Here is a 13,782-nt window from a genome sequence, read left to right on the forward strand (position 1 = left end):
CTTCAGGCCTTTGTGCAGGGAACAAACTGATGTGAGAATCTGCATTCTATTAGGAAGAGCTCATTCCCTATGACTTAATCCCTTCAAAGCTGTCACTTCATGGGATAACCCTTCAAAGGGGCATATATAATCCCCTCTAAATGAAACACGGTGCATAGCATGTTCACATAATTACTATTTTTATATGGTAAAATCATCCACAATATAAAGGGTGTGAGTAAATGATTCAAACAGAGCACATATGCTTTCCACAAAGTGACTGAAATCCGGTTTCCTGTCAAACCTCTGCAGCAGGACATGTTCTGCATCCTAAATAGTATTAGAAAATAGAATCAGTGTTTCCCAAACCATAGTATGTTGAAAAGGGCATGCCAAAGGTTCCCATATGCTCTATTTCCGGTAAAAAAAAAAAATGCATTGTGTAGAAACGTCCGTACTCCAACCGTGGACGTGAATTTGATTAGAAGTACAAACGCGGATGGAAAGTGTAAATAAACTACAAAGATGGCGGACGCGCTAGAGCAACCGTCAAGCAGAGAGGCTTCGGTAAATTTTTGAAAGACTATTAATTAATATCCAGCCAACTGGAAAATATTTAAATCACGTTTTCCGTGTTATTTTTCATCTGCAACAACGTGAACTTATATAAAGACATGTTTGAACATTAACGTCTGAATGCGTAATTATCAAAAGACCTGAGGAGATTTCTCTGCATGAAATACTCGTGAATGGCAGATTAACCTGCTGCTGCTTCTTCAATAAAGTAAGGTAATTAAATATGAAAAAATGGATGATGTGTTGAGATGACTGACAGGAGATGTAATGAGGAAGTATGTCTCAAAGTTTGCATACTCCTCTGTTGCACTCAAAAGTATGTACTTTTCCTTCACAAAAAAAGTCGAGTCCACAAAACATATCACACACATTGGAATTCTACACAGAAAGCTGTATTATAAAGAGATATAAAGGAATTATTTGACTGTAACAAGTTACCAAATGCAGCTTTACAATGCTCTGCTGTAATGTAAACAAAAAAACTATTGGAGGTTTAGTTTTATTTTAAAGGTGAAGACGCTGCTTAATATGAACTGCCTTGTCTTCCTGTCAGTGGAAATGATGCATCACATTCAAAACATAATATATTGCAAATACTGAAGTAAAGAAAAGCAGCTCAGTGATGTTGGTTTTATAAAGTACTGTTTTTAGGCTTTTCTTTGTTTCTGTAATGTGTTTTATGTATTACAAACTATTTACACTTTTGCAATTACACAATTGCGTTCTATACAAAAAAAAATACATTTTTGCAACTACATATGTGCACTGTGTATATTTATTATGGTTATATAAACACACACACGCAGAAATATTTTAATTTCTTGCATTTAAACCCCACTGGCTTAAAACAAAACAATATATATATATATATTTATGCCTATTATGCATTTGTGAATACACACATGAATATATACATTTATATATTTACATGTAAGTATACATGTATTCACAAATGCATAAACATTTGCAGCTGTTCTAAATTGTTTTGTAGCTCTACTGCATGCTCGTATGCCAGCTTAATGCCAGCTTATAAATGCAGTTAAACTGGCCAACATCAATTATAATCATACCAAATTCTCATTCAATCACAATCCATCATGTCTGTAACCTCCGTTTGCGATGCTGTCGGCGACCTTGGTCTTGAATGTCCACAGGAGGGTCAGGAGTTAGAAAGCCATCACATAATCTCTGGTACACCAGAGTGGAGTCAGAAGCCACCGCACACAAAAGGATAGGAGAACCTCTGTTTAATATACTGCGCAACCTGTAAGAAACAATCATGTTTAGTAGTAATATACAGAAACTTATTCTACCTGCTGTGATTTGTTTTCTTTTTCAATTATTTTCCAAATGATGTTTAACAGAGCATGGAATTTTACACAGTATTTCCTATCATATTTTTTCTTCTGGAGAAAATCTTATTTCAGCTAGAATAAAAGCAGATTTTTTTAAACCATTTCGAAGGTCAATAATATTAGCCCCTTTAAGCTATATTTTTTTCTGATTGTCAACAGAAAAAGACATTGTTATACAATAACTTGCCTAATTACCATAACTTGGTAACCTAATTAACCCAGTTAAGCCTTAAATTTGCACTTTAAGCTGAATACTAGTGTCTTGAGAAATATCTAGTAAAATATTATTTACTGTCATCATGACAAAGATAAAAGAAATCTGTTATTAGAAAGGAGTTATTAAAACTATTATGTTTAGAAATGTGCTGAAAAAAAATCTCTCCGTTAAAAAGAAATTAATGTAATAATTCAGGAGGGCTAATAATTCTGAATAATTCGACTGTACATAATGTCAGTTGTGCATAACATATTCAGCTGAAAGTGAGTGGAATTACATTGATTTGGAAATATTTTTGTAACAAAAACACATCGATCTGTTTCATAAGACAAGTGTTAACACCCTGGCGTCAGATAGCTTATTTTGACTTTTGGACGCTTCAAAATAAAAGTCACCATCCAATACAATTATTCAGAATGGAAGAATAAAATTTAAAACCACCCCAACTAAAATGGTATGAGGGCGAGTAAATTATGGGTTAATCATTTTTATGGGTGAACTATTCTTTTAAAGCTGACTCTCAGTTGAATATCGAAAACGTGTTGAAAAAAATTGGCAATTTAATTAGGGCATCATAGGGGCACAGTGGATAGCACGGTTGCCTCACAGCAATACAGTCACTGGTTCGAGCCCTGGCTGGATCAGTTTTCAGTTCTTTGGGGAGTTTGCATGTTCTCCCCATGTTGGCGTGGGTTTCCTCCAGGTGCCCCATTTTCCCCCACAGTCCAAAGACATGCGCTACAGGTGAATTAGATAAGCTAAATTGTCCGTAGTGTGTGTGAATGCAAATGTATGGGTGTTCCCCAGTGTTCGGTTGCGGCTGGAAGGGCATCCGCTGCATAAAACATATGTTGGATAAGTTGGCGGTTCATTCCGCTGTGGCGACCCTAGATTAATAAAGGGACTAAGCTGAAAAGAAAATCAATGAATGAATGAACTTATTAAGTTTAAAGTAATATATTATAAAAACCCACATTAACATTATTTAATGTCACCACTAGCTTGCTCGGATCGGGACTTGTGGAGCTGCGCATCGATGGATTTGCTCTTTAGTGTTTGAACTTCCAGCAGTGAAATCTTCAACTCTGAAATCTGGACTTTAGTAGAACTATGTTAAGCTGCTTTGACACAATCTACATTGTAAAAGCAATATATAAATAAACATGAATTGAATTGAATATTTTAGTTTCCCAGTAATGGGTTGTGTCTGGAAAGGCATCCGCTGCATTAAACATATGCCGGAATAGTTGGTGGTACATTCCGCTGTGGCGACCCCTGATAAATAAGGGACTAAACTGATGAAAAATGAATGAATGAACATTATTTTAAGCTTAACCTAAAGTCCCATGGTGTGTTGTTTTAAAAGCACTCATTACTACTTGCAGTGGCATATTACAGTAAATGCTGACAGCGCATCCTACTCTCTGTGCTTGATGGATCTGTGTGAAGGCAGAGGGTAAATCATCTGGATCGTTTCTCCTTCCTTCTCTCGACCCTCCAGAAGAACCGCCTGTAACTCCGGACAGGAAACCCCGACCACATCTTTCCATTTACGCACTGTAAAACAAAGAATAAAGGGATAGTTCATCCAAAAAATGAAAATGTACTCATTTACACATTCTCAAGTGGTTCCAAACCCTTTATGGGTTTCTTTCTTCTGATGAACCCAAAAAAAAAGGTGTTTTGAAGGGTGTCCGCGGGGTCTTAAAAAGTAGTAAAAGTTGATAAATCTATTTAGAGAAATTTAATGCCCTTAAGAAGTATTATAAAGTCTTTAATGTTATTTTTTACAAGGTATTACATTTTGTATCCGTGTGCTAAAATTTGTCTGAATTTAACCTTTAAATATTGGGAAGTTGTGTAGTTTTTCGGAAATCGACAAAATCCGGCTACATTTGACATCACGCTGCTTTGTTTACTGCAGTAACCAGGGAAACACTGTTATTCCTGCTGTTCTATAAGCGCCACCTGCTGGATTAGCATTTTTATTCAGTATATGAATAATGTTTTAGTTTAGGATTAGTTTCTTACAATCAGCATTTAGTATATATAAAATACTGTAAGTTAAAATGTTGGCGATGAGTAGGGCCAGACGGGATCTGCAGACATTTTTTGCTATTCCTGCGTAGGATTTTGGTAAAAATCTGCGGATTTATGCGGAATGATTTTGAGAGTATCATAACTAAAACCTTAATATATGAAATAAAAAGCAATACCTGTTTAACTTGTATGTAACGTTTACAGAGCAAATCTAATTAATCCAATCCAGTGCAAATCCAGTTCTCTCATATATCTTTTAAAAGACTGAAGATATTACTTTACAAACTATACTGTAAATAAATCATATAAATATTTTCATACTAGTCAATAATATTACTGAAATGATTTTTAAAACTGAAAAAATATGAATTTACACACATTTACACAAGTAAATAAACAGAAACAACGATGGGCTAAAAATCTGCTGAAATCTGCGCGCTCAAATTCTGTGTGGGCCTAGCGATGAGGCCTGGCGAAAATGTATGGACAGAGTCTTAAAAAAGGTCGTAAAAGTTATTAAATTTGGTTCCTGTTTATACCTTGCAGAAACCGATAGCCATTGGATTCTATTGTAGGAAGAAAAATCAAAGTCAAAGGCTAAGATTTTTCGAAATACCTTAAAGTTTATCATTCAACTCCGAAACATCAACTGACGTTCTTTCAACCGTATGTCAACAATGAAGCTTGATTATATGCAAGCTGGTTCTTTAACCGTTCTACCTAAAATGTTGTATCAACATTGTTTCAACGTAAAAAAATACATCTGACTTTATTTTAATCATATTTCAATATTGAAAATCAGTCGTGTGACGGATGGGTTCTGTTGTGTTAAGTAGAATTAAGACATTTATAAATGATTGGAATCACTTGCAGGGTGAGTAAAGTTAAATTTTGGGGTGAACTCTCCCTTCAAGGGTTATCTAGTCTCGTTTTATTCATATTCGACAGTACACTTATCACGATTTTAGGAGTGCTGATATCACCTTCCGTCAGATCCATGTACACCAGGAAGGTAGCATGTACTTGAGCACTGTCTCCGACATCTAAGCGCATCAGCTCTTGGTACTGAAGAACATATTAAACAACAGTTTAGAACAAATACAAATATGCAGTACATATTTACGTTCATTTGTCTTTAAAACAAGAAGAATGTGACTCTCTTACGACAGTGTGCTGCTGGATCCAGTTCGGAGGAGGATCTGCTGGATTTGCTTTTTCCATCACAATAATCAACTCTCCTTAACAGCACATAACGAATAAATGCGTGTCTCAAAATCGTGTTTATAGATTTACCACGTGCGCGTACACCAGCGCATTCGTGAATTGCGAATCCTACTACCGCGAAGGCTGTTCTTATGAATATTTAATAAGTGACTTTTCTACAAAACCAATCACGTGCTTAATTTAATATTCACGAAGAAACACCAGAGACGATCATTGGCCAATATTTACATACTCCTACAAGTGTCCAAGGGACTTCAAATCAGCGACGTCCACTGTGCGAACGTACCTTGACTTCAAAAACTATAGAATTATTTCCGAAAAAGAAATGCCTTGTATGATTAAGACTGCTTTCTAATACAGATTCATGTTTCCTTACCCAGTGTATATCTTGATAAATTAGTAATTATAAGGCTTTAATTATGATCTAAAATAGATCGCTCTTTGAACACAACCAGATTGTTATTGTCCCGTCTTTATTTGAGTCCGTGTGGAAACACTATAGTATCGTAATAGGCCCGCGTTGGCTGCAACCGGCGATGAACGAGATTAGCCGAGCGCAGGTAGGGGCAGAGTTGAAAACGGAGCCGTCAAGCCGGACAGTTCGGGGGCTCAAAGTTGCGGCAGTCATGGTGACCGATCACATCGCGTGATCATTTATTTATTTATAGAAATAACAACAAAAGATATACAGTACAAATAAATCAGAATACAGTCTCTACAAACTATAGTTCATTTTAAACAATAAGAGAATTATGAATTAAAGTAAAGTATACTTGAATTTAATTCATAATTCCCTTATTGTTTGAAAAATACTATAGTCTATATAACAAACGCATTAGAAATAAGGGGAAAACAAGAGGGCACATAAAAGGGAAATAAATATCCATGAATTAATAGGATAATAGAATTATTTTGGATAATGAAAGCCTTTAATCCAAAAAGATTGAACAAAAGGACCAAAATAAATGAGCTACACTTTAAGTAGAAATTTCCCAGAAAGAGCAGGTACATCAATGTCACTTTTAAGAATTCTACATAAACGGCTTGACAGGAAATAAAGTATTTTATAATCATATATTTTATATATTTAATAAAATATTTTTTAACTTAAAAAATCTTTATAGGGGTGTCAGGATCAATGATGATAATTATTTTATTACAAGTCTGTAAGACTTATCCGAATTAATATTTAGGTTATTCACTAAAATATATCAGTTAAAGAGCCCATATTATGGGTTTTTGAAAATGCCCTTCCATGTAGTGTGTCACACAGCTCTAAGTGAAGTGAAATGTCCAGCTAAGGCTTAAATCTGTAAGTGTACAGTGTTTAAAACTATTGATTCATCTATAAAAGAGTCGACTCATAGTGCTTCAAACGAGTCGTCTTGATAACGAGTCATTAGGTGTTTCGTGATGACGCGGCTACGAAACACAAGTAGTTGCGCGCGCAAACCCGGGAGATTTGAAACCTGCGGCCCCGCCCACTAACACAGAAAAAAGACACACACACACACACACACCCACACCGGTCGAATGAAGTTATGCTGTGCAGATGGATATTATCGACAGTCTACCCAAAGATGAAGGCTTAGCATTATAGCCCAGCCTTGAGCAGTTCGAGTGCTTCTGGAAACTACATGCTAACAAAGAAGACTTCATCAGCCATTTATTAAAGCAAGGATCAGTAAAGACTGTCAGAACATGGATCAGTGCATCATGGATCGTTTTTTTTCCTCCATTTCACAAGTGTAAGTACGTGCGATTAAAATTGTTGCCTCGTTTACTCTAGCTTGCAAATTATGTATTTAGTTGTGTTTTGTTACTTGTAACCGCGTGTGCTGTATCAGGTTAACTCTTTATATTCTCATATCGCGTGTAAAGCCACGTTAAAAACACGACGCGTGCCGCTTTGTTTTCGGATCGTCAGCTGTTCCTACACACATGCAATGGTCAAGTTTTAAAATAGTTCAGCTATTCTGGATAAAACTGTGGTTGAGGATATAACGGAGGACGCGGGTGGTGAGGGAAGTGTCGCGGACGCCGCCCTCTCTATTCTGCCACCTAGGTCGCCTCTATGGACGCGCCGGCCCTGGCGGCGTCTGCGACCCCTCCCTCACCATCCGCGTCCTCAGCAGTTATATCCGCGCCTAGGGCAGCAGAATAGAGAGGGCGGCGTCCGCGACTACTTTTATATTGTTGATTAGCAGCTGGACATTTCACTCTGTCTCGCGCTGAAAGCTGTCATTGTTGACCAATCGCAGCAGGCTGTCATCGGTCCAATCCGCGCAGATTAGCTTTACGCTAAGGACGGGTTTGGGAACAAATGAATCGCTGAACGATTCATATGGGAGTCGCTGGGATAATTAGGTAAAAATAAATGCAGATTATAAGACCATGAAAGTGTTTTTTGACCTTGCATGCATATTAGACTGTTGTTGGAGACCCTTACAATCAAAATATGACCCTATTTCATATATAATATAGGGGCTCTTTAAATTGTTCATGGAGCTGAATGCAGTCTTTATAAAAAGGCCCAATAAACCTATGCAAATAATCTAGCCTAGCCATTATGAACAAATTATTTAACAATACATGAATACTGCAGCAAAATATTTGTAGTCTTTTAATAAGTATGATGTGTACAAGATAGAGAGGGTATGAAAAGTTAATCGTTTGGTTTTGAAATTTGTGAGTCGGAACTTTTTCTACGTGATTGTTGTCATGCGGTGAACTCGGCCAATCGTGTAATATCGGTGTCGTCATCGCAGGTTCTGCAGTCACTCCTCAGACGCTGCACAGACTGAATCAGTCGTCTGATCTCGGAGCACTGTTGTGGTACTTTGATGCCACATGTGACAGTCACGTGGAATTGGCGCAGCATCAATCCAGACAACATTTATAACCAGCATGCACCGCTTTAAGACAGATTTCAATCGATTGTGCAGCGCTGCATGAAGTCGTACGCACTTTCTGATTTCAGGACAGTTGGTTAAACAATTGGGTGTCTTCCTGATTATTAATCAGTCAAAAATACAACTGTTCATTTAAATTCTTTATTCATTTTACAAAATAATTGCACTACAAAACAGTAACAGATGTATATATACTGTATGACTGTAGCTTATAAAAATATACTATTATCTTCTCTTACATATAGTGGTCTACATATGCAGTATACTTTAGAAGACATATCAGAAATATTCCCATTTGGAAACGCTGTAACAGATTAATACTAACATATTGACTTCTATTTATTTTGTTAAAGCCAAATGTTTTTTTAAGATTTATTTTGGGGGTTCAGCCTTTATTATGATAGGACAGTGCATAGACATGAAGCAAAATTACACCGAGAGTGAAATAGGCGCTATTGTCAGCTCAATTAAAAGCAAAATGTTTAATTAAAACTAAAGCTGTATTTAAATGAGTCAAATAAACAAACAAACAAACAAAAAGAAAAACACAACAGAACATGTGTTATAATGATTATTCTAATTATTCTCTTTATTCTCCATTTCCACCTGGGGATACTCTTCCCGAGGCCCTCAGACTATGCAGAGTCACTGATTCAATCCAAGACCAACGACGAGATGATCCCAAGGTTTCCGTATCCTGAGCAGCTATTGTGGTGGTCATGGAGGAGTGGAGAACATGAGACTGATTCCTGTCACGCTCCAGGGACAGACGAGTCTTCGCTGAGGCCAGCTTCCAGCCTCCGCCACTGAGACTGCAGCTCTGCACAAGACGTTTGGCCAGCGGAGAAATTCAAATGGTCGTGCCCAACTGAGCCTGGTTTCTCTCAAGGTTTTTTTTTCTTCACTTTCGCCAATTTAAACTGTTCAAAAGTAGTTTATAATTTATTCCAGTGATTTTAATGATGACTTTTCAGCTTCATTACTTCAGATTTCAGAGTCACATGATCCTTCAGAAATCACTTTAATATTAATTATTATTTTTATTATTAATATTATTATTATTAACAGTATAAAAGCAATAATGACTGGACTAATAATTTAATTTGAAACTACATACAATAAGTAATAAATATATATTTAATAAATTTATATCAATTTAACATTTTTTTTAACATTTAATAAGCGCCGCCTTGATGAACAGAAAAAAAACTGACTGCAAACTTTTGACCGCTAGTGTACATTTACATACTTCATACTACACTACAGTGTATCAGATGTGATTTGTTTTAGTATGCTGTAGTGAAGTAAAGTATTACAAGGAAACATTTTGATGGCGTGTTTTCCCAAAGCCCGACATCAAGGGCGTAGCAACCGTGGGGGACGGGGGGGATGCGTCCCCCTCACTTTTAGAGACAGACCATTTAGAAACAGGTGATTAATAATTATAGGAACGTATGATCTCATACAGCCGTCCCCCCCACTTTGAACATGTCTGCTACGCCCCTGCCCGACATTGAATTACTGTCATTTACACCTTTTTGCAATTTACTTAATCTTTAATTAGAAAAAGGACAGCTAGATTCAGGCAGCTTAATCTTATGCGAAAGCAAAATCATGTCTTTTATTTTAATTAAAGGGGACCTATTATATGTGGCAACAGTGTGTGAATACAGCCAGCCTCTAATGGAAAAAATAATTAATAAAAAAATGTATAATCACACTTGCCAAAAAACTTTAATTGACATTCTTTTTTAATGTCATCAGAAGGGGAAACCCCCATCCATTAGTGATGATGTCTCGCTCATTAGTAAATTAGTAATTGTGCGTTCACACAGAAGATGGCGAGTGTCAAATTTCGATCTGGACGTCCTGATGACAACGCTGTCTGCCTTCTCTGCTCCGCCGGCGAGAGCGTCAAAATTCACTACATTGATCTCATATTTAAAGAGATCGTTGCAGAAAATCAGTTACATTCCTGCATAAAAACATGCGTTCTAGCGTAAAAATGTGGCACACTTTTTTATCAAATTCATTAAACTGTGAAGGATCAAGTGGTTGTGTGTGGTGTGGCTTTGCTCCACTTATCCATATCCATGCCCACGTGTCTAAAATATTCTGAAGCAGCAATACTGTTTTGTATTGTCATTATAGTTAGCATGAGATTCCTGCTTTTTTCAGGAAAATCTTTGCCATGATGACAGTAAGTAATATTTGAAAAGATATTTTTCAAGACACTTCTATATAGCTTAAACTGACATTTAAAAGCTTAACTAGGTTAATTAGGTTAACTAGGCAGGTTAGGGTAATTAGGCAAGTTATTGTATAACAATGATTTTTTTCTGTAGACTATTGAAAACAGAAATAGCTTAAAGGGGCTAATAATTTTGTCCCTAAAATGGTTTTTAAAAAATTAAAAACAAACATGACTTTCTACAGAAGAAAAAATATTATCAGACATACTGTGAAAATTTCCGTGCTCTGTTAAACATCATTTGGGAAATATTTAAATGTTTAACAAAAAAATAAAATAAAAATTAAAGGGGGCTAATAAATCTGACTTCAACTATATATATATATATAATAAAACGCTAACGCACATCAACTCGCCAGTGACTTTTTTATGTATGTCACTGTAAGAAAACAATAAAATAATTGGATATTTGGCAACCGCAATAATCCAACCCTTGAGAACAACTAGAGGTCGGAACTTAAAAGGAACTTAATTGGAGCGGTTTTCAAATCGACCGCTACCTGACGTAGGAGAGCGGTCCCCCCGCCCACCAATATTGATTGACAGGCGCGTCATCATATCCTCAGTTTGTTGATTCACGTCCGCCATTTTCAGCGTGAGTCGAAGCAATATCACTAAAGGAACACGCTAGCTCTACTTTAGATGCAAGGCTCATTGGGCTCAACACAAGAGCAATATTCTCCACATTATCACTCTAATCGGAATTATTGGTTGTATCTTTAGGTAGGTTTGCAAACATGTGTACTTCTCATTGAGTCTACCTTATACTTCAGCCGTTTGCATTTCTTGCGATCCCAGAAGCTCCCTGTGATCTTAACTAGCATGCGTTTTAGAATTCTAAACATCGGTTTATATCAGGGTACACTCAAGTCGACGGCTGGGCGACGCGGACCGCTGCAGAAACCTATGTTTAGAATTCAAAAATGCGTGGCGCGACGATTCGGGACACTTTATGTATCTGCCGCACCACAGAGAGTGTCTGGTGTGCCGTGTCGCGGCTTCGAGCAGCGCATCCGGTGCCTCAGTCAAAGTTAATTCAGTGTGCGAGGTTATTAGTTTCTGTGTACAAGCTCGGCACTTGAAACTAGCACACAGTTGGCTGTAAAACTGTACAAAGACACAAATGATTTTGTACTCTCTGCTTGGTCTGTGTCAGAGTCGTACATGTACGACAGAAGGCTCTCCTCCTTTCAGTCTGCCTGTCTGTGTTGCAAACACAGAGCGGGTGAGCTCATAGCCCTGCCCCCTTGTTACGTTGGGCGGGAAGCCGAAACTAGTCTACATGTGAAGCAACACACCCCTAAATCAGCGAACTGTGGACACGCCCCCAACATGACACTTTTTAACACATTATAATAAAAAAATCTGAATTGTGTTTTAAACTGAACCTAAACTGGCACACTCAGAAGAACCATAATATTAATATTAAATCATAAAAAAGAGGTAAACTATGTGCCCTTTAAAGTTCACAGGCCTGTGTTCTCTGGACTCCTCTCAAGCGGTTGATGTCTACATTTCGACTAGTTGCCACTGTCATAGGTCATTATCATAAAGTTGACTTGATTTCAACTTTTCTTGATGCCCACACCAGCAAAGACACACCACGTTGTGCCGCTCCTCGCCGCTGACCCCATTGAAAATGAAAGACCTCCAGCTACTTTGACGCTCTCACCGATTTCGGTTTGATCAGTCCTGAGTGAGAAGCAGCCGTCCGCCATTAGGATTTTGCACCGGCCAAAGGTAATGTCATCAACTAAGAGGATTCTAAATGTGGAGTTTTATACTGTGTTCACACCAGATGCGATACATGTGGATAAATTGCGCTATTCGCGTGTAAATAGGTGCTAGAACATTTTGAGTTTACTCGCTTCATTCGCGTGTCAAATCTGCTTCATTCGCGTGTCAAATTCACTTCACAACAGATGCGAATTCGTGTCATAAGCGGGGTTCTTTCTGCCCAGTGACTCTAGCTTCGTTGCTAAATGGCTAACATGAATTGTATTGAGAGAATAGCTGTGCTTTAGGAAGATTGAAGAACAGTATTGATTCATTTGGAGCCGTGCCTGACTCTACTAGATGCATTCTGAGGTGCACCCAGCCCTGTGAGTTCATAAACTCCTCCAGAAACTTAACCTGGATGATGGATGATGGAAGCTTTCGACTGAGCCAAGCCCAGTTTGATGAACTGTTGTCCGGTGCCAGCAGGAGGATTTCCGCCCGGACACTAACAACAGGCGCTACATCATAATCACTCCCCTTCAAGAGCAAGCTCCTGATTGGTTAACACAGCGCGAATGTCCATTGAAGTTCAGATTTTTCAACTCGAGCGAGTCAATCACGCCACAGGATGTCTATTTGCGTCTTTGCATTGATTTAACATGTAAATCACTCGCGCTTGATGCTTCTTCCGCGTCTGGTGTGAACGCAGCATTAGCACATCTTTTGACATTTTCAGATTTTCGTTAGTCCTGTTTGTAACTCTGCCATTATGCTGACACACAGGCATTAGTAGCTCCGCCCTCTTTTGAAAAGAGTGCTGTGAGCACAATCTAATTTGAATTTAACGCACCAGTTACCAAGACGGCACAATTTGGATCAAAGCCTAAAAGGGGCAGATTCAAAGAGTTATAAAAACATTATCTGTGAGAAATTTTGAGCTGAAACTTCTCATACACACTCTAGGGCAGTGTTTCCCAACCCTGTTCCTAAAGGCACACCAACGGTCCACATTTTCAACCTCTCCCTAATCAAACACACCTGAATCATATTATCATAACATCAGAAGAGACTCCAAAACCTGAAGTTAATGAGTGAGATAATGGAGACATCCAAAATATGTACTGTTGGTGTGCCTCCAGGAACAGGGTTGGGAAACACTGCTCTAGGGATATTTGACATCTTTTAAAAAGGGGTATAATAGGTCTCCTTTAAATAGCTGATTATTATTACCTATTTAGCAACACATTATTATGAAAGCAACACAATTATATTTTCAAGGGCTTCATCTAAAATATAAGCACTTTTCAAACTTTGAATAAACTAGATTACAATTCAAGCATTCTCAAGGATTTCCAGAACCCAGAACCCTGCAGAAAGATGCAAACATATAGTGTCATTCAGCATTAACTGTTCACTTTCAATACAGAAAAGGATTCAGATCAAACATTTGAAAATTAATACTTTCATTGACATTAAAAAAATTGTAGTTTACACTACACAAAGCAACAC

General features: G+C 37.6%; 1 protein-coding gene across 1 annotated transcript; it reads right to left on the reverse strand.

Annotated features, from left to right (window-relative positions):
* Positions 1 to 162: 162 nt before the first annotated feature.
* Positions 163 to 5,849, reverse strand: tsen15 (TSEN15 tRNA splicing endonuclease subunit). The gene is made up of 4 exons (XM_056471603.1): positions 5,332 to 5,849; positions 5,151 to 5,232; positions 3,549 to 3,684; positions 163 to 1,819 (listed from the first exon to the last, which is right to left on the reverse strand). Exons 1-4 carry the CDS (start codon positions 5,386 to 5,388, stop codon positions 1,651 to 1,653), a joined length of 444 nt encoding a protein of 147 aa, XP_056327578.1. The 5' UTR covers positions 5,389 to 5,849; the 3' UTR covers positions 163 to 1,650.
* Between the last annotated feature and the right edge of the window lie 7,933 nt (positions 5,850 to 13,782).

The sequence above is a fragment of the Danio aesculapii genome, chromosome 2 (assembly GCF_903798145.1).
Source record: "Danio aesculapii chromosome 2, fDanAes4.1, whole genome shotgun sequence".
Lineage (NCBI taxonomy): Eukaryota > Metazoa > Chordata > Actinopteri > Cypriniformes > Danionidae > Danio > Danio aesculapii.

What these genes read in the sequence shown, in the direction of transcription:
- tsen15 (XM_056471603.1), bottom strand. Translation starts at nt 5,388, where the DNA reads ATGGAAAAAGCAAATCCAGCAGATCCTCCTCCGAACTGGATCCAGCAG. An exon ending in GGATCCAGCAGCACACTGTC is followed by an intron (nt 5,233 to 5,331) that starts GTAAGAGAGTCA and finishes TATGTTCTTCAG; the next exon opens with TACCAAGAGCTGATGCGCTT. An exon ending in GTACATGGATCTGACGGAAG is followed by an intron (nt 3,685 to 5,150) that starts GTGATATCAGCA and finishes TTTGTTTTACAG; the next exon opens with TGCGTAAATGGAAAGATGTG.